At 43.9% G+C, this 22,243-nt stretch overlaps 2 protein-coding genes across 2 annotated transcripts; both read left to right on the top strand.

Annotated features, from left to right (window-relative positions):
* Positions 1-297: 297 nt before the first annotated feature.
* Positions 298-7,777, top strand: pnkd (PNKD metallo-beta-lactamase domain containing; the record flags this gene model as incomplete). Its single annotated transcript, XM_079731875.1, has 9 exons — positions 298-455; positions 619-734; positions 999-1,111; positions 1,516-1,574; positions 1,842-1,934; positions 3,060-3,223; positions 3,719-3,805; positions 5,805-5,920; positions 6,267-7,777. 9 exons carry the CDS (start codon positions 298-300, stop codon positions 6,438-6,440), a joined length of 1,080 nt encoding a protein of 359 aa, XP_079588001.1. The 3' UTR covers positions 6,441-7,777.
* A 2,147-nt stretch (positions 7,778-9,924) lies between these two features.
* tnfaip6 (tumor necrosis factor, alpha-induced protein 6) lies at positions 9,925-20,846 on the top strand (the record flags this gene model as incomplete). The annotated part of the gene is made up of 6 exons (XM_079731486.1): positions 9,925-10,024; positions 10,963-11,100; positions 11,906-12,067; positions 19,089-19,317; positions 20,214-20,254; positions 20,630-20,846. The coding sequence occupies 6 exons, from the start codon at positions 9,925-9,927 to the stop codon at positions 20,743-20,745; spliced, it is 786 nt and encodes a 261-aa protein (XP_079587612.1). The 3' UTR covers positions 20,746-20,846.
* Between the last annotated feature and the right edge of the window lie 1,397 nt (positions 20,847-22,243).

Here is a 22,243-nt window from a genome sequence, read left to right as displayed (position 1 = left end):
GGGCGGGACTACCGATAGAGGGCAATCCGTTTCCGTTACATGTTTCGGATATTACTTGATCATTCTTTTCGTAAAACCGTCATATGTATACTTATTTTAGTTTGTGTGTCTATTCTTGCCATGTTGTTGTTCTGCTTACACCGGAGACTGTCAATCGACTAACACAGCTCATAGGAATTAAGAGACCGGAAATGACGTTGCAGTAGACCGGGGTAACGCTACAATCCGGGATCGTCTCTCATCACAATTAATTCTCGCACTCCTTTGGCTACGTCACTAAGACACGCCCACCCAGCCATGGCGCTTCCTGACTGGTCGGCGACCCTGGTAGCAACCGCATCCTTCTGCGGCGTTATCTTCATGTGTCTCCGTTTCGGCCGCACGCTCCGAGTAGTTTTGAATAAATCCCTGGGCAGAGCCATGGCCCGCTCGGAGAAGCCCCTGTTCCGAATAGCGTGAGTAGAAACACGAATTGTCAAACTCGACAACATCGTTTCGTGTGCGCTGAGGTCGAATAGCTTAGCATCAATGTTGCCGTACGTGTTGACTACTGCCTGTCAAACTTAAAATGTGTGTCATTAATGAGCCCTTGGTTTAATAAAATCCATGATTTACCAGGTACACGTTGTACACAAAGACCAGACTGGGCTACTTGTACTACAAGCGGCAGATGAAGAAAGCCCGGGAGCAGTACCCAACGGGACATTCCAGAGGCCAGCCTGTGGAGATGAATGGTATGCAACAGCTGTTCACAACATGCCCTCATTAACTTGACCATTGTCACTTTACTGCCGTCGTGTAACAGAAGGAACGTGCTGAACCCGTACAGACACAACACATGAATCACATGCAATAGTAAAAGTGAAACTAAGTACACTCCTGTACTTAGAGGCATACAGTACACACCTGTGTGTGTGTGTGTGTGTGTGTGTGTGTGTGGGCGCTCGCTCGCTCGCACGTGTGGTAAAGTGACTGACTGTATTGTGTGCCCTCGTTAGGTATCAAAATAGTCCCTGTGTCAGTGCTGTCGGACAATTACTGCTACCTTGTGATTGACACCACCTCCGGCGAGGCGGTGGCAGTAGACCCAGCAGATCCACAGACTGTACAGGTGAAGCCATTTTACCTGACTACACTAAGAACGGCTCAAAACGACATGCTTAAGGGGGATCCGCCATGTCCATATGTTATACAATACACAGGATCTATATCGCCCAGTAATATTCCATACAGTTTTGTTATATCTTTTCGTAAACAGATTCATAATGACATGTAAACATGACATTGACATGTAAACATCAACATGTATGCACACCACAACATGTTTGTTCCTTGGTTTGAATAAAACCAGATCAAAGCCTTGAAGATGACCTGACTTAAATATAACTTCAACAATAATCACTTCCAGAGGTTACGTGGCAACTTGTCACTTAAAAAAGAAACATGTGATACGATGGAATGAGATGCAGGCTTCGCAGGGTTGTAAATGACCATGACTCTTGTGTCACTCTTCAGGCAGCCCTCATGGAAGAACAGGCCACCCTCAAAGCCATCCTCTGCACGCACAAGCACTGGTGGGAAAGCCTTCTGATGTGCCTTTCAGCAAACCAAACGGAAGGTCCTAGTGTGCATGCATCACACAGTAGAATGGACAGCATTGTGTCAACGATACTGCTATTCTGCATTACACAATAGCAGTGGATGTAGAGGGGCAACGACAACAGAGATGTTGTTAATGAGCGGTTCACCAACTTCATGTGATTTGAAGCCATATTCTGTATTCCATGTATCCCGTGTACCTCCAGTCTCTCTGACGTGAGACACTGATTTGTTCCACTCAGGGACCACAGCGGGGGGAACACAGCCCTCAAGAAGCTCCACAGCTCCTGCCGCGTGTATGGGAACGCCGCAGACAACATTCCCGGCCTGACGCAGTAAGCGACCGGCTGGCACGCCAGCATTACATTCTGCCTGCCGTTATGTCTGTTATTCAGTGACCTCGGGCACGTTCTACCGTAGACGGCAGGCGGTTCATTGGTCACTTACTGAGAGAGAGCTGCTTGGTGAGCCAGAGGAGAACACTGACTTGGTCACCAATGCTTTAAGGAAAGGCAACACAGCATGTGCAGTAACAGCATAGTCTAAGAGGTCAACAGCAAGTCGTTTCAACACATCTCTTATCGCTAAATGGGTATCTTCCATTATGTTATTTTTATACGTTTGTGCTTGTGTTCACCTCTTCCTTTGCACCCTTTTTGGTCAAGCAATGCCACTATTTTATGAATGTTTTCGTCACACAGGCGAGATAGGTTACATCACGTAGCATGAAAGGAATATTTTAATCCCAAACTCGTCCAGTTGGCGAGATTGACTTCACATGCAGCACACAACAAACCGGTCTTCAACGTGTGATGTACTGAGTTTGTCTGTTTCCCCAAATAGCAAAAACAAGCTACATCATAATTACAATTGACTCCTATGATCTGACGTCTTCATTATGACAGTAGGCAGAAGTAACATAGAGAAGAAGATCTGAATAGATCATCTATAGATTATGAATTATTCTGTATTGAGATAAGCTTAAGAGTGGTTAAGGTTGTTCTGAGCCTTTATAAACTTCTCATTCCAAGTCCGTAGCCACCATGTCCTTGAGACATATACTTGACACTTGCTGGAGCAGCTTCATAAACGGCAAGCGTCTTATCTTAAGCCCTTGTCTGGATTCCTTGTCACTATTTTTTGTTCAGATCAACAGAAGATAAATCTAAGGTGAAGATTCAACTCCTTAGTTTGTAACGCTTATATTCAAAGCTTTATCAAAGACATTTAAATTGTATTTAGCCTTCAAACAGCATGTCTGCCTTTCGGAAACTTTGCATACCTCTATTTGCTGTTATCTTCAAGGGGTGTGTGTGTGTGTGTGTGTGTGTGTGTGTGTGTGTGTGTGTGTGTACTTGCGAGTGTATGTGTGTGCACGTGTGTGATTGTGTGTGTACTTGCGAGTGTTTGTGTGTACATGTGTGACTGTGTGTGTGTGTGTTTTTGTGTCTCCCACACAGCCCCCTCTCCCACAAGGACACGGTGTCGGTGGGTCGCATGCACTTCAAGGCCCTGTTCACGCCGGGACACACGGTGGGCCACATGATCTACCTCCTGGAGGGCCGTCCCAACGGGACCCCCCCCAGCCTCTTCTCTGGGGACCTGGTGTTCCTGTCAGGATGCGGTGAGCAGCAAATCTCCCACGCACCAGTGGCTTACTGTCACTCAACACCAGGACTCTGTCGCCGGCCTTTCCGATTCCGAGTCCCAAGGGATAAGCAGAGAAGGCGAATGTGTAATAGTCCGGCCGTTTGTTATTCTCCTGGACTCGGAGATGGTCCGCCCCTGTTCTGCTTGATCAGGGCTCCCCCGTCGTAAGGCTGCGTTAAGGGGCCTAAGGTCTCTCACAGTAACAGGGAGGAACTTTCTGGAAGCCTTTCAATGCTTGGATTAAGAAGTGCCAGCCAATATCTGTTGAGCCCTTGTTTTGTTTTCAAGAGTTCCAAGAAGTAGGGGGTGTAAGTTGTTTAGATTCAATCCGTCTTTGACATGAAGTTGCAAAATCCTACACAGCTGATTTAGATTATGACGCATGTGTGATAAACACTACTAGTGTGTTCCTGAATTGTTGAGCATGAGTGGGGAGAGTCTCCCTGTAACGCCGTCCTCTCCTCATCAGGGAGGATGTTTGAAGGCAGCGCTACAACCATGCTGTCCTCGCTGGACACCGTGGGCTGCCTGAGCGACGACACGCTGCTGTGGCCCGGTAGGAGCACCGTCCTTCAGCCTGTTTACCAGAGCCTTGTGTATGTGTTTGTGTTAAGGAAAGAGTTGGTCTTAGTTTCCTTAGTTACAGTGGGGCAAAAAAGTATTTAGTCAGCCACCAATTGTGGAAGTTGTCCCACTTAAAAAGACGAGAGAGGCCTGTAATTTTCATCATAGTTAAACCTCAGCTATGAGAGACAAAATGAAAAAAAAAATCCAGAAAATCACATTGTCTGATTTTTTAAAGAATTTATTTGCAAATTATGGTGGAAAATAAGTATTTGGTCAACTACAAACCAGCAAGATTTCTGGCTGTCACAGACCTGTAACTTCTTCTTTAAGAGGCTCCTCTGTCCTCCACTTGTTACCTGTATTAATGGCACCTGTTTGAACTCTGACACCTGTCCACAACCTCAAACAGTCACACTCCAAACTCCACTATGACCAAGACCAAGGAGCTGTCAAAGGACACCAGAAACACAATTGTAGACCTGCACCAGGCTGGGAAGTCTGAATCTGCAATAGGTAAGCAGCTTGGTGTGAAGAAGTCAACTGTGGGAGCAATTATTAGGAAATGGAATACATACAAGACCACTGATAATCTCCCTCGATCTGGGGCTCCACGCAAGATCTCACCCTGTGGGGTCAAAATGATCACAAGAACGGTGAACAAAAATCCCAGAACCACACGGGGGGGACCTAGTGAATGACCTCCAGAGAGCTGGGACCAAAGTAACAAAGGCTACCATCACTAACACAGTACGCCGCCAGGGACTCAAATCCTGCAGTGCCAGACGTGTCCCCCTGCTAAAGCCAGTGCATGTCCGGGCCCGTTTGAAGTTTGCTAGAGAGCATTTGGATGATCCAGAACAGGATTGGGAGAATGTCATATGGTCAGATGAAACCAAAATAGAACTTTTTGGTAAAAACTCAACTCGTCGTGTTTGGAGGAGAAAGAATGCTGAGTTGCATCCAAAGAACACCATACCTACAGTGAAGCATGGGGGTGGAAACATCATGCTTTGGGGCTGTTTGTCTGCCAAGGGACCAGCACGTCTGATCCGTATGACGGAAAGAATGAATGGGGCCATGTATTGTGAGATTTTGAGTGAAAACCTCCTTCCATCAGCAAGGGCACTGAAGATGAAACGTGGCTGGGTCTTTCAGCATGACAATGACCCCAAACACACCGCCCGGGCAACGAAGGAGTGGCTTCGTAAGAAGCATTTCAAGGTCCTGGAGTGGCCTAGCCAGTCTCCAGATCTCAACCCCATAGAAAATCTTTGGAGGGAGTTGAAAATCCGTGTGGCCCAAAAACATCACTGCTGTAGAGGAGATCTGCATGGAGGAATGGGCCAAAATACCAGCAGCAGTGTGTGAAAACCTTGTAAAGACTTACCGAAAACGTTTGACCTCTGTCATTGCCAACAAAGGGCATGTAACAAAGTATTGAGATGACCTTTTGTTATTGACCAAATACTTATTTTCCACCATAATTTGCAAATACATTCTTTATAAATCAGACAATGTGATTTTCTAGATTTTTTTTTTTCATTTTGTCTCTCATAGCTGAGGTATACCTATGATGAAAATTACAGGCCTCTCTCATCTTTTTAAGTGGGAGAACTTGCACAATTGGTGGCTGACTAAATACTTTTTTGCCCCACTGTATATCTTTGCAGCAGATTCCCATATTTTCCCCCTTTATTTTGGCAGCTTAATCAACGTGTGTGTGTGTGTCTGTCCCGTGTGTGTGTGTGTGTGCATGCGTCCTGTGTGTGTGTGTGTGTGCGTGTCCTGTATGTGTGTGTGTGTCCTGTATGTGTGTGTCCTGTATGTGTGTGTGCGTGTGTGTCCTGTATGTGTGTGCTCGTGTGTGTCCTGTATGTGTGTGTGCGTGTGTGTCCTGTGTGTGTGTGTGTGTGTGTGTGTGTGTGTGTGTGTGTGTGTGTGTGTGTGTGTGTGTGTGTGTGTATGTGTATGTACGTGTGCTTGTCCAGGCCATGAGTATTCGGAGGACAACCTGCTGTTTGCTGCCGTGGTGGAGCCAAGCAACACTGCCAGGGAGAGCAAGTACCACTGGGTGGTGCAGCAGCGGGGAGAGAAGCTGTGCACGGTGAGAGACAGCAGCCCTTATGATGAGAGCAGCGCTGGCACTTTGATCAGGCTGATGATATACATAAGTTTTAAATTAACCCCCGAGGTCCCGGCTGTGCTTCAGGAGGGCAGCCAGCAGAAGGGTGATCATAGCGTCTCTCCCTCGCGCTCGCCCCCTCTTCGCCCTCCAGACCCTTTTAAATACTGTACCTTCATGTAATCTGCTTACAAACAGAGTTATGAGTCGGAACAGCCCAAACAAAGCTGTCTACCGCCAGTCAGATGTACTTTATCCTCCACACGCGCTCACCTCCGTCCGTTACCAACCGGCCCGTGTTCTCTCTGCCTCTCCTCGCCCCCTCCAGTGTCCGTCCACCATCGGGGACGAGAAGGCCTACAACCCCTTCCTGCGGCTCCATTCCCCTGAGCTCCAGCAGGCCCTGGGGCTGCAGCAGCTGAAGGACGAGGACGGGACCGAGTTCAGGGCCCGCGTTCTGGAGGCACTGAGGAAACACAAGGACGTCTACAACCGCCGATAGGGCCCCACGCCCCCGGGGGGCCCCGGAGCACAAAGCGGGCCCCCCGAGATATGGGGAGAGAGGATTGATCCCCTGATCCAAACATATGAGTAGATTGCTCTCTTAGATGACTTGTGGGAGGTTCATACGCCGCGGTCAACACGGGCAAGCCGATTTTCACGCGACATAATGTGATCCTGAGTGTAATTAGCATGTGTGGCATGCTGTTATTTTTCTAGTACTGACCCGTTTTCTGACGATTGTGGGTGAACCCCGCGGGGCCCTATTTAAACAAGACTTTTTTGCTGTGAATTCTGAATACCACGTGGATTTAATGGGGCATTTATGGTACTGATGGAATAACTGTAAGCATTCATTAGGGTTCTTTGTGCAGTTTCCAAAATGGTAATGCTTTGTTTGTTGGTACAATCATTCTAGACATTAGAGCAGCACCTTTTTGTCTCTGTGTAAATAGTTGGATTCTAGCATATTCTCAAGAGGACTTTAGCTAGGACAGCCTTTTCTGTGGCCCAGTGTTTGTATAATAGGTACTGATGTGGTTATTTGTATGTGAAAACCAAACATGGAGTCACCTAAGCTGCTAATGGTGGTTCCAGCAAAGTAAAAAAAAAAGCCAAATGTTTCTGTGAATGTTTTGCTAGTCAATTAGGAGGAATTTCCAGCAATTAATTGTGTTTATGAATATAAGCTTGTGTTGAGGTACCATGCAGAAAACTTTATGTTGGCACCTGTGATGAATTACTGTCTCAAATCTCCGTTTACCAGGAAAATATTGCCCAAAAAAATTCATTTTCTGAGCGTTGAATCATTCCCATTTATTAGCTATTTAATAAGGTACAATTACAGTTTTATACAATCATCTGCTTTAACATTATATAGAAATTATTGTACTGTGACATGTAAATTGCAAGCATTTGATGGAAATATGCTTTTGGTTACTCTCCAATGAGTCCAATGACTCCAATGGTATTATTTGGTAGCTGTTTTTGATGAAATTGTAAATGTGTCATAATACCTCATTGTATGTTGAATAATATTTTATAAAGTTAAAGGTTTTTGACTGATAATAAAAAGTTAATTGTTAATCTTTACAATTCAAAAGCATACGCCTGTGTTTGTTAAAATCCATGGGTGGATTCATTGATTGGTTCAGACTTTTTCAAAAAAAGTCTGTATTTTAAATGCTTTTGTTTAAAACGGTACAATGTAACTGACTGTCCACCAGATCCCAGGTCTGCTTAAAACAAATGTACATGTTTTGATTCAATTACATTACCATGTCTGTATAATGCCTTCGTAGTTTGTACCATAGCCAAAGAGGCCATCTACTGGAGGGGAGGTCCTCTTGCTGTCTTGTCCCGAACGCTGAGGGGTCCAAATGGGTTCGATTATCCCCGCCCCCTATCCCCCCCAAGCATTGGCAGGTTGTGAGTTACAACATAATGGGGAAATCGTGAAAGTCTTCTGTTGAAGCATATCTAATGTATCATCTCCCCAGATTTAAATGATAGTATTACATTACATTTAAGTGTGTCTGTGTACTTGCCTGTGTGTTTGTGTCGATCTGCTGTTGGCGTCGGTTTTCTCGAGTCTGTGTGCATGTTTTGTTGGGTGTTTACGCATACGCCTGTTTGTGTGTACGTTTTAATCCAACCACCTCTGAGGTTTCAAGTGCCAGTAAGCATGAAGTCATGGCAGCGTCCCTCTGTGTGGGCGTTAGTGTAAAACCAACCGCAGAACAATGACACTATTCTCCATCTAGGTCCCGGCTCCCCTCCTTCCCCTTGGTCGTTCATCCATGTGTCCATCTGTCGTCATAGCGTCTTCCTTCCGCCACATCAGCCCGCTGTGTTCGGCGACCACGTGCAGTTTGAGTTACTGTCCAAGTGGCCACATTAAGGGCTGCAAGTCTCGACAATAAAAGAAGCGCTACCCCCAACATTGTGTATGACGTGTACGTGTGTTTGTGTGTGTGTGTGTGTGTGTGTGTGTGTGTGTGTGTGTGTGTGTGTGTGTGTGTGTGTGTGTGTGTGTGTATGTGGTCGGCAGAAATTGAGTGCAGACATTAGATGCAGCAACTTTGCCTGAACAGCAATTCCTTTGTGTAGTTGATGCTTTCACCGGGTAACATTTAGCTTCGTCATTCAGTTCAGAAAGGTAGGAATATAATCTAACTTATTATTTAGGAAAAAAAAAAAAACTTTTATTTTCTCAATATAATTTGTTTGTATCTTGTTCTTGATTCCAGACCCTCAGTTCTGCCCGTTTACCATGTACTGTACAAGAACAAGTAACCAACTAACTCAAACACATAACCGACAATGAATTGTTGGCTATTGAGAGGTAATATTACAACAATAGAGGACCATTATGGGAACATTACTCCAGTAATATTTACTGTCAGAAGATTAATTGGTAGGCTTATACCTCAGGATCATTATCAGTGTGGCTGGCTACATGTAGGTCAACCACGTGCCAGGAGGTGCTAGGGACAGTTTTTTGGAGGGATGGTCTTCTCACAGTGTTTCAAATATGAAGCAGCTGCTTTGGTAAAATCCTGATCATTGTTGGCCAGAATTCGTTACTTTTAAATTTTCATTTTCAGTCGAAAAGGTTGACGCTTTTCTCAGTCATATGCCCTACTTTACATCAGCAGAGGTAACTTGGGTTTAGAGCCAGTCTACCTATATAGGCCTACTCAAAGCTGTGAGCAATTAGGCTCGGCGTGGCTGTTGGAAACATTGTGGTAATGATGATAAATCTGCTTAAACAACGCGGCCTATATGACAATTACTGTGCCTGAGGCTGAGTTTCCATGTGTGCCTTTAAATGGGCTGTTGGACACGGGCAGCATTCAGAAGGCATAGGTCACTTCCTCTTCTCTGGATCTGGAACCGATTCAATACAAGTAAACCAAGGACTTGATATGGAATGAGTTTTATTTCCGAATGATGTTCAGGAAATTTCTTTAAAAAAAAATAAATGTTGGGAACACGTGCTGGTTTACTTATTACGGTGGCCTTAATAGGTCTACCAACCCAAAATAATTGTCAAAAGTCCAATGTGCTCTAGGTAGGCCTAGCCTAGGCCTACATCCAAATAACTTTACGCCATCTGTGGAGCTAGGATATTCCACCGTTTAAATAAAGTTTTGAACTTGGGTTATGACACTTTCTACGCTTTTTTTATTTAAATCTAGCCTATTGGATTGGTCGAGGCCAGTTTATAATTTACCCATGCGTAAATCTAGTCATCCCCACCACGTATGGCCTATATAGCATTTGACAGGAGAACCTCTTTTCCTGGAAAATGGTCACTACGTAGTCTTAGCACAGCAGGAATATCCCGGTGTTGAGCAACGCCGCTCACTGGTTAGCAGTGACAGGGCATATAAGGAGGCTGCGCCAGATGGGGAGCATTGCGCCGTGGACCAGCGCCGTGGAACATCTGGTTTGGAGAGAGGCTCGTTGCGCACTGCCTCAGGATGCGCGTCGTGGCTGTTCTCTGGCTGTTTGGGTTTCTGCTGGATGAGGCGTATTCGTGGGGATTCCAAAACGGAGTGTTTCATAACTCAATATGGCTGGGTAAATAATGCTTCGCTTCTTCTATATTTGTTTTGGTTTCTTCGTTCAAATCGGCCATATCCGATCAGGCATATTTGTAGGCTGCGCTTTCTGTACTGAGATTAGGCTTTTATTTTTATGTCTTTTAAATGAGCTGTTCAACTTGTGTTTACATTCTGGCTAGAGCACAATTTAGACACCAATGTGGCATTTTCCTATTCCAATTACATTATTAAGCATCATTATATCATCGATTTTCTTTGACATTGTTCAAACATGCTAATCAATCTGAACATTGGGAGGTTCTTAATCATAAATAGGCTGAGAATATTTAGGATTACTTGTCCTCTTCACATCAGCTCATTTTCTTAGAAGATAAGGGTGTTTTATATATTCTCCAGAACCCTTCCAACAGACTTGCTTACCTTGTACTTCAGAGCCACATTAAATACAGTTATCTCAAATAGGTTTAAAGAAAAACACATCTTAAAATAAGTTCAACTGATAAATATTGAAAAATTTGTTATAGAACTCACTCTTCCTTGTATTGTAGTGTCATGCGTCATACCAAAACCTCAGTGAGAGACCTCACACCCCCTCCAACCATGGCCACACACCCACACACAAACACAAACACAAACCAACAGACACACACGCACGCACGCACACACACACACACACGCGCACACACACTGAACAAGCCAGCAATGTCACAACTAGGGCATCATTAATCTCTTTTCTTTGAGAGAAACTCTTGATATGTGTATCAGTTTCTCCTAGATGCGGATAATCATTGTTGTTGCAACTGGACGCCACTGGCAGTGTGTCAGTGTCAGTATTTATCTTGGTTCATGAGAGGGAATACACTGTTTTATGACTGTGCTCTCTCTCTCTCTCCCTCTCTCTCTCTCTCTCTCTTTCTCTCCCTCTCTCCCTCCCCCCCTCACTCTCTCTGACAGAGCAAGCAGCTGGTGTATACCACAGGGAATCACGCAAAGGCAGATACCAGCTGACGTATAAAGAGGCAAAAGCTGTCTGCAAATTTGAAGGAGGGAAGCTGGCCACCCATGACCAACTGGAGGCTGCACGCAAAATAGGTCAGTATCATTTTGGCACACACACACACACACACACACACACACACACACACACACACACACACACACACACACACACACACACACACACACACACACACATCATGAGATTAGCATCTAAACTATAACATTCCACCAGGATAGGTAGTCCATCGCTGTAAACCCAGCGGAATGCCTTTAAAGTTTTGGGGAGGGGGAGTCCCAACTCGCTCAGAGAGGTGAACAAAGCTGGTTCTCCTCTGCGCCCGATAGAAAGCGTCTCCCTGTGGGGCCTCTTGTAAAACTCCATGTCCAATGTTACGCAGCTCCAGCAGAACAGTAAAAGGGGCCAGTTAACGATATGTTCCAGGGGTTCAGTGTTCCCATGCCCCCCCTCCCCCCCTCTGCCTGCCTCGGGTTGGGGTAATCTGTCAGTGGTTACAGCGGAGTACCCCCCCAACCCAACCTCCACCAACACCACCAACGTCCTCCACTCCCCATGGCAGTTGTACCAGGAGGTCCTTGTCTCCTTTAAAGCCCGGCTCCCCTCGCTGGGGTCCGTTGCCAGATTCATCCTGAGTAACAGGAAGCTTGCGATGCTGTTTATATAATACCCCCTGAAGACTTGAGTTTCCAGTTGTTCTCTAGAACCAAAGTTAGCGTGAGAAAGCAATACTTACAGTACCTACGACAGAAATGGGTTCGTACACCACACAAGGATTGCTTCCCTGCACCACGTCACACCAAGAAGGAAATGTCGATTTTCCTTGCTTCATTTATTGCCCTTTTCATGTCTTTTATGAACTCTGTTTTGCGGGGGCTCTAGGTCTCCACGTGTGCTCGGCGGGTTGGTTCGACAAGGGCCATGTGGGCTACCCCATCGTCAAAGCCGGCGCCCACTGTGGCTTTGGCAAGATCGGCATCATAGACTACGGCTACCGGAAGAACAAGAGCGAGAGGTGGGACGTGTTCTGCTTCAACCCAGACAGTGAGTATGCATGCATGCAGAACGTCTCCATGGTGAATGCAAGAGGAAGTTTGGGTGTGGGTTTTTAGTGGTCCATGAGTGAGTGTCTGAGTCAGACCCAGAAGTCAGAGGAGAGGGCTGAGGTTGAGTAAATCACTGTACGGGCTGAAACATGTGTTGGAAAAGTGACCTGACTTCCAACTTCGGCAGCCCGGTTCCATCAGAAAATAAACGGGCCCCCAGGAGAGAGTGTTGGTTATAAAACAGGAACTGCCGCTATCCAGCCTCTGGAGATCTAGTAGCCCAATCTCTCTCCCAGCGTGCGAGCTATCAACCCCCTCCGAACAAGGATAACCACACAGAAAGTCCAGCCTGTGGCTCAGGATGAGAGTTCAGCGGGTAGGAGGGGCAGCAGGGCGGCAGAGGAGAGGAGCCATCCCGGGTGGTGAGGGCTGACTCTGGGCTGACGATGGGCTGATTATGGGGTGACTCTGGGCTGACGCGGGGCTGCTGCTGTCACCATCAGGCACCAGTTTGCTCAACCACTCTGCTTGTGTCATTGTGAGTCAGCAGCAAAGTGGTGCTGAAGTTTTCCCTCCTGCTGCCATGATCTCATTGACGTGATCATGACGGGTGTTTATGTAGGTTAAACCTTGACACTGAGCTCATAGAGGCACAGAGAAGTTTATACAATAATATAAAACAGACATTTTTTTTGCGAATACATGGTTCGTATTGAAATGTCAAAATCAAGTGCTGTTTGGACTTTTTAGTCGGAAAAAAAAAAGTCTAAATGATCTGGATGTGTGAATGAAGACCATATGGCTTGAGAAAATTAACATTTTATTATTGTTACTATTTAATTAAATCCCAGTTTGCACAGTTGGCACACCTTTTATTGATTGTCCCCATTCAGTGCTGGGATTTACTTTCCCTTTCTGCACTTCAAGTTGCGTTCTGTGAACATCCACAAAACACACAACAGCATTACCAGCTTCAAAGACCATTGTGATTCAGCCCCATTAGGAGGGATTTTCCTCTTCTTTTTTTTTATCAAAGCTGTAGTGATAAGGCACTTAAAAAAGTGTGTGCTTTGGGGCTTCCGGGAAGATGGCGGAGAGAGTAGACGCATAGTTAACTAGCTCTCCAGAGTCGGTAAAATATTCCCACTATTCAGACATAATTCGATAAACAAAACTAGAATATGAGTGGGACAAGAAAGAAAAGAAGTCAGAAAAGCAACAAAGAGCAAAACGAAGCAGAAGAGCAACCCGTAGTGGAAGAAATCTCAGAATACGAGGCTAGCGAACACGAGGTTAGCGAACACGACGGAGGGACAACCGGGAAAATGGACAGCGCGGAGACGCTAAGAGTCGGGCTTGCTACTATCAGCAAGGACATCAATGATCTTAAACAAGAACTACGCCATGAGCTGGCCACATTTAAAGACGAGCTGAAGAGAGAGATGAAGAAGGAAATCATCAACCTCCGGCAAGAAATAGACCGTCGGCTAAAAGACAACAACAACGAGCTAAAGGCACAACAGGTGAGCGTCAGCGAGGCTCAGGAGCGCATAGCAGAAGTCAAAGAGTGGAAAATGGAGGCCAGTACTGCGCTGTCGGAGATGATGGGGCAGACGCGCCGAATGCAAGAGAAAATAACTGATCTCGAGGGGAGATCAAGGAGAAATAACATCAGAATCTTTGGGCTACCGGAAGACACAGAGGGGAGCTCGACAGCCATATACCTGGAGCAGCTTCTAAAAGCCGAACTCGAGCTCCCGGAGGGGACCAACCTTCAGATCCAGCGAGCCCACCGAGCCCTAGCCCAGAAACCGACCCCGAACGCTGCGCCCAGGTCAACTATTGCCAACTTTCTACAGTTCGAGACGAAGGAAATGATTTTGAAGAGAGCTTGGCAGAAAAAGCTACAAGTAGGAGGCAAACAAATCTTCTTTGATCATGATTATCCTACAGAAATTGTTCAAAAACGAAAGGCATACGCGGGCATTAAAAGAGTACTGAGGGAGAAGGGAATTCGTTTCCAGACGCCGCTCGCCAAGATGCGAATACACTGGAACAACGGAGCAAAGATGTATGACAGTGCCATTGAAGCGGCGCGGGACATGAAGGAAAGAGGAAAGAGGCTACACTGCGGATGTACCAGGCGGAGACACCGGAGCCGCGGCTGACGGAAGGATGCGAGGAGCGGCAGAGTGGCAGCGAGTGAGAGGGAAAGACCGAGCACCCGACCCGGCGCAACGAGCAAGAGACAAACTACAAAACTATCACCCTAATAAGTTCTGCGTAAATAATGGTATGGGAAAGGATCATACTAACAGACTGGAATAAAAAAGACTAATTAATAATCACTGTACGGAACTAAGTGGATAAACAAACAAAAAGAAAAAAGACTGACAGAAGAATAGATCCACAGTGTGAGTATCTGAACATTTTCGGACTTCTTTAGTTTACATAACATAGTAAGAACCGACTGGGAGAGGTCGAGGTATTTAAGTTGGACATTTGTAGGCGCTGTGGTACCCCACAAGTTGGGCGCGTACCTAGGTCTAAGGTCTAGGGAGGGGCCCTTATTAGAGATGAGGATATCCCCTTCACCCACCAACGGGGACGCGGGGAGGAGTAAAAGACTATCCCATGTTTGGAAGTTCGGGAGGTATTTGGTTTGTGTTCAGTTAGTGTATGTTCATGTTCAGGTTTATGTAGTTTGTAACGGTTTGGGAGAATATTTTCAGAGAGTAGAAAATTACTAATAACATCAAAATAATGTCGCTGAATGTGAATGGGTTAAATGTACCAATGAAAAGAGAAAGGGTGATGACAAAATTGAAAAAAGAAAAAGCACAAATTATATTCCTACAAGAGACACATCTGTCTAGATTAGAACATGAAAAATTGAAAAGATACGGGTACAGGAGCTTATACTACAGTACATATAAAGAGGGACGCAGGAGGGGAGTTGCAACATTAATACCAAACACAACACAATTTTATTACGAAAAGGAAGTCAAAGACAAAGAAGGAAGGTATATAATAGTAAAAGGAAGAATAGAAAATGAACCAATCACACTGGTAAATGTATATGCGCCCCCAGAAAGCGACAAATACTTTTTCAAGTCCATTTTTGACGTCATAGCAGTAGAAACAGAGGGAATCCTTATTTGTGGGGGCGATCTAAATGTCGTCTTGAATCACAATATAGATACAACGAGTCTCAAAAGCACTAAAATGCACATAACAAGATTTGTCAATATGTCACTAGAAGAGATGGGGATGACAGATATATGGCGAAGTCTGCATCCTTTGGAAAGAGACTTTACGCACTATTCAGCTGCACACAAAGTTCATTCAAGGATAGACTATTTTCTACTGAATACAGGAGATAAACACAGAGTGACGGAATGTAAAATAGGAGGGGCAGACGTATCTGACCATAATCCACTCTATTTAGAAATATGTTTAAGTAACAGGAAACGAAATACTGTATGGAGACTGAATGTAGGAATATTGAACAATGACCAACGGAAAGAGAAGGTAAAAGCAGAAATAAAAAGGTACATAGAGGAAAACAACAATGGAGCAGTAGACCCAACAATATTATGGGATGCCATGAAGGTGGTGATAAGGGGGAAATTGATAGCGGAAACAGCGCATGCAAAACGAATTCAATTAGAGTCATATAGAACACATACTGAGAGACTGAGGGAATTAGAACAGGGACATCAAAGAACAGAAGATCCAAAGGTATATCAACAAATCAAGGAAGTTAAAAAAAAGATAAATGACATATTATTAGATGAGGTTGAGAAAAGGAACAAATTCTTGAAACAAAATTATTACGAAGCAGGCTCAAAGGCGACTAAATTGCTGGCGAAACGTACACGTAAACAACAAGCACTTAGTAGTATACATAAAATCAGAGATCCACATGCAAGTAAATTAACAGATAAACAGGAGGATATAGAGAACATTTTTTGTGGATACTACAAGGAACTATATACACAACCCACATCTGAATGTGACGAGGGAAGGAAGCTATTTTTAAATTCTTTGGATTTACCATCAATTGGTAGTATGCAAAATATGACATTAACAACCAATATTACTATAGAAGAAGTGAAAGATGCAATAAAGACACTAAAAAATAATAAATCCCCAGGTAGTGACGGATACCCAGCAGAGTGGTACAGGATGTTCGGGAAAGAGCTGACGCCACTACTTTTGGATTCTTTTAATTGGACTCTTCATAACAATAAAATACCTCCATCATGGGCTGAAGCCATTATAACCATCATCCCAAAGCCAGGAAGGGACAAGGAACACTGTCAGAACTATAGACCAATCTCATTATTAAATGTAGATTACAAAATATATACAACAATTATCTCCAAACGATTGAATACTTTTGTAGCAGAACTGATAGAGGAAGATCAAACAGGATTCATTAAAGGACGTCAGACACATGATAACATTAGAAGGGCCCTGCATATTGTAGATCAAGCACAAAAGAAAAAACAAAGTACTATATTAGTAAGTATTGATGCAGAAAAGGCATTTGATTTGGTAAATTGGGAATTCTTATATAAAGTATTAGAACGATTTGGATTCAATAATAAGTCAATACAGTGCATAAAGACATTATACCACCAGCCCACTGCTAGAATCAAAATAAATGGAAACCTAACTGACAAGTTTAGTATACAGAGATCAACTCGGCAAGGCTGTTGTTTATCACCCACTCTTTTTGCGCTTTTTATCGAACCTTTGGCACAAGCGGTACGCCAAAATGATGGGCTTAAGGGAGTTATAGTAAATGGCAAGGAACATAAAATAGGACTTTTTGCGGATGACGTGGTAGCCTTCCTCGAACAACCGAATACATCACTACCTGTATTGATGAAACTGCTGGAAATGTACGGACACCTTTCGGGATATAAAGTAAATGTTTCAAAAACACAAATTTTAACACTTAATTACACCCCACCAAAGGAGATTCAGGAAGCATTCCACTTAAATTGGAGTCTAAAGAAAATTAAATATCTGGGGGTTACCATCACAAAAGGATTATCTAAACTTTATAAAGCCAATTATAACAAGATAAGCCAGGAGATACAAAAGGACACGGAAAGATGGTCTACTTTGCCACTAGATCTTAACTCAAGAATTGAGATTATCAAAATGAATGTACAACCAAGACTTCTTTATTTATTCCAGTCCCTACCAGTAGAGATCCCCCAAACCCAATTTGTGACCTGGGACAGGATAATATCTCGGTTTATTTGGGGAGGCAAAAGACCAAGGGTTAGGTACGAAACTCTCCAGTTACCGAAAGATAAAGGAGGTATGGGTCTCCCAAAACTGAAGGAGTACTTTTACGCTGCCCAATTTAGGCATATTGTATGCTGGTGTATGCCAGATTACACGGCTAAGTGGAAAGACATGGAAATAGAGTTTGTAAAATATCCTATCCAGAGCCTTATTGGCGATAAAGAAATATTCAAAGGGATTAAAAATAATATAGATTCAATGACGACATTTACACTTGAACTATGGTTCAGAGTTATTGAAAATTAGAGGATAAAGAAAGAAACAAAAGTTCTTAGATGGGTAGCATTTGACAGTAATTTTAAATCAGCTGAATATGATAAAGGATTCAGGCAGTGGGTAGATAAGGGGGTCACGGCATGGTGTACTTTAGAGAAGGATGGGGCACTGGAGAGTTTCCAAAACATGAAAGATAAATATAGTTTGGATAAACAGGAATTCTATAGGTACCTACAACTAAGAGATTATTATAAAAAAGAAATCGAGATAGACCCCTCCACAGGGGTGAATGGTGTGATCCAAATTCTAAAGAATACATACAAAGGAAAGAAAATAAGAATCATATCTGCTTTATATCAAGCATTGACGACAACTAAACATTCAACTAAATACATAAAGGAAAAATGGGAATCAGAGTTTAATACGAAAATTTCGGATGATGATTGGCAAGACATGTGGAAATCACATCAAACGTCCACTAATTCGCGGATTTGGAGGGAGTTCTCTTGGAAAAATCTGGTCCGTTTTTTTATCACGCCCAAGGTCAAGAGCAAGTATAATAACACAGATGTAACATGTTGGAGAGAGTGTGGAGTAAAGCATTCTGCAGACCACTCACACATATTTTGGAAATGTCATAAAGTATTTAAGTTTTGGGTAATTGTTCATGAAACTGTACAAAAGATACTAGGTTACGATATTCCAATGAGCTATATGGTACTATACCTTTGCAATTTCAATTTTATGAAAGAGAATATAAGAGTGAGAGATAAATATTTGGTTAAAATATTACTGATAGCTAGTAAGAAGGCTATATTCTTCAAGCACAGCTTGAAGAAAAGTGGGAGAAATGGACAATATTCAGAACCAAAACTGGCGACGAGGAATATAGACAGGATCAAATTGCTTAGATGAAGATACGAAGAGAAAAGAAGAACTGCTAGAAATATGACTTTCTAGCAGAAAGTCATACTGTATTATTTTTTTATTTACGTCTGTGAGTTTTGCAATAAAGATTTAAGTGAAAAAAAAAAAAAAGTGTGCTTTACTAGTTACAGATAAGACTATCATCCACCACCAATCATGAAATAAAATATTAAAAATCCATTTGTTGACTATGAATGTGCATATTAGATTGGATAGCAGTGGGCAGAATGTGTTTCAGTTATGCCATCATTAAAGTAAATGTCGTCAAGATAACATCTCAATGCATGATTGTTCGTGGAATGATTTGCCTCAGAGGTTATTGAAAACAACGCATCCCCTTGGAGCCCTTAGAACAAGCTGACCCATTACAGAATGATTACTTTTCACCTTGCAGCCACAAATATTATTCTCCAACCTTGCATTCGTTTTGCACACAGACACGCACACACACACACACACACACACACACACACACACACACACACACACACACACACGACCCACACTCCCTCAGTTGTTTGAGCACTAACTCTACGTGACGTCTCACACAGCCAAGCAGTGCGGAGGCATTCTGACGGAGCCGCAGAGGCAGATCCGGACACCGGGGTATCCAGAGGAGTACGAGGACGAGCAGATCTGCTACTGGCACATCCGCGTGCGCTACGGCCAGCGCATCCGCCTGCACTTCCTGGACTTTGACCTGGAGGACGACACATCGTGCATGGCCGACTACCTGGAGGTCTACGACAGCTACGACGACATCACAGGCTTCGCCGGGAGGTACGTGGCCTGCCGCCCTGAAGAGGCCCAGAGCAGATTAAGGAATGTAACCTTTCCACAGAGGTGTAGCCCTAGGATGAACACAGGTGCCATGGTTCTAACTATTTGCTGCTTTAACGTGCCAGGGCGCGGTCGTGGACTAAACTAGTGAAGATAACTCACCCTGAACACTTTTTGACCGTTTTGAACCCTTTTGGCCAACACAGGTGTTGGTAGATGTAAGCAGGCAGGTGTTATGTTTATGTGGGTCAAAGCATCAGCCAGGGTCAGTGTGTGTTATCCTCAGTACTGTTTAGGACACGTCCAAACTAGTCCGGATACATCGGATTCAGAGTTTTCAAATGTATCCGAAAACGACCGCTCTGCGGAAAACGGCCTATCGTTAGATTACTGATGGAAGAGTTAAGAATGGATGACAAAAATCAACCATCGACCGTCGAACCATACGATGGCATTCCATGTATGTCCATAGCACACCATGCTGGTTCATGCCACACATTTCAAGTCCATACCACAGCATGCTAGTCCATATCACGCCATGCTTGCCCATATCACGCCATGCTAGCCCATACCACAACAGCATGATAGCCCATATCACAGCATGCAAGTCCATACAACATCATGCTAGACCATACAACGCCATGATAGTCCAAACCAGAGCATGCTAGTACATACCACAGCATGCTGGTAGATACCACATCATGCTAGTCCATACCACACCCTGCTAGTCCATACCACACCCTGCTAGTCCATATCACATCATGCTAGACCATACCACAGCATGATAGTCCATTCCATACCACACTAGCCCATAACATGCCATGCTAATCCAGAGTATGCTGCTGTATACGATTACGCAATCCTTGTTCAAAGTATCTAACCAGGTCTCTATGCAGGTTCTGTGGTGACGACCTACCAGATGACATCATCAGCAGTGGTGAGAAGTTTGATTATTCGTCCTAACACTGATTTAATGACGACTGTGAAGTCCCCCAGGTAGACAGAAGTATACTTTTCTTGCACACAAATGTTTTGCTTTAAACATGTGAAGACTACAGCGAAAGAAAGTTACAGAATTCATATTCAATTCATTGAGGTAGTTCTCTTGTCTTAGATTATTCTTGTATGTTGAGCATGGGCATGTTTATAATTATATGGCCGCACAAATGTCAAAAAGGTGACATATTATGCCAGCAGGTGTGAGTATGACTAGCCGTCACAAGCCGTTTTGAAAATCGGCCTCTTCTGACATCACAAGTGGGCGTGTCCACCTCACCTGGTGCTAAAATACTATCTATTTTTGTCCTTACAGGAAATGTGATGACCCTGAAGTTTCTCTCGGATGCGTCGGTGACAGCGGGGGGCTTTCAGATGCAGTATATCGCCTTCAATGGATCACTCCTCTACCAGGACCACACCCTCCCCTGACCTGTCACTCACACACGACATACACCAGCCACTAACCTTGACCTGTCACTCACACACCGACGTACACCAGCCACTAACCTTGACCTGTCACTCACACACCGACGTACACCAGAACAACTCCTTGTGTAGTGATGACTTTTATTAAGTTCTTGCTGTAACAGTAATATTGCAATTATTTTAATTTTTTATTTTGTGCTTTATTTAACTTTGGTTAATGTTTGGTTCGTTTTTGAAACAGCCTACTTGAAAACAAATAGACCCAAATTGCAATGAAAGTAGTAATCGGTTCTGCTGTGGTTTATTTCATTAGTTTGATTTGATTTCCACTTTTAAATAAATACAACTAACAAACTTGACATGTGGTCATGGGAAGTTTTTAGCTCATGAGTTGAGCCACAACGACCAGATGCATACAATATGCAGGGTTGCAATGCAGTCCAGCTACATTTGAGCAGGGGCGGTGCGGGGCTAGCGGGGGCTTAAGCTCCCCCTGAAAAAGGCTCTGCCTCCTCAAAGCCCCCCCCCCTTCCAAAACCCCCAGTCATTTTCTGATGATATATATTTATGGAAATAATATGTTTTTAATAATATTGTGGCAAGCAGCATGGGAATGAACCAACGGGGGCCCAAGTTATGGGAGTTTGCAACTCTCGTGGCCCATTCTCCGCACGACCCTAAAAGTTGCCTTTATGTTAACACACACACACACACACACACACACACACACACACACACACACACACACACACACACACACACACACACACACACACACACACACACACACACACACACACACACACACACACACACACACACACACACACACACACATGAAGCACACATCGTCTTCCACAACCGCCTCGGTGCCGCCGAGCCTCCCAGGATCCTTTGCGGCACTTAGCGACCAGGGCCGGGATCGGCACAATAATATAATTATATATATATATGAAGACATCGGTCTGACTTAAATGTAACAAAACTGAACTATGAAATTATACTTTTGATTTGCCTCAGTGATGATGACCATGGCTGCTTGTTGTGTGATTTGATGGGCTGTTCGTCCCAAATCATAGTGTGTAGTATTATTTGTTATGTTTGTTGCGTCTAAATGTATTAGCCCCTGCTATAAATAATCTAGCCCCCCATAGCTCAAGCAATCATAATTCTTTGGCGCCGCTACTGTATTGGAGAACTATTAAAGAAAAACAACATTTTGATACACATATATGTGTGTGTGTGTGTGTGTGTGCGTGTGTTTGTGCGTGTGTTTGTGTGATAATAATAGTAATAATAATAATAATAATAATAATAACATATTGACTATTATAGAATTAATATTAATATTATCCATCCATTATATTATCCATCCAACCAATGCTTGGTAGAATTTCAGAAATGCTAAAGCATTTTTGTGGTTCAAGCTGCATGGGTTGCTGCACGCAGCTGTTGTCCAAAACTGCAGTCCAAATTAAAGTTATCCTTTAAAGGCAAAGTG

This window comes from Pollachius pollachius, assembly GCF_949987615.1.
Source record: "Pollachius pollachius genome assembly, chromosome: 3".
In the NCBI taxonomy this organism is placed as follows: domain Eukaryota; kingdom Metazoa; phylum Chordata; class Actinopteri; order Gadiformes; family Gadidae; genus Pollachius; species Pollachius pollachius.
Note: the sequence above shows the minus strand (reverse complement) of the source record. Positions and strands in the feature narration are given on the sequence as shown.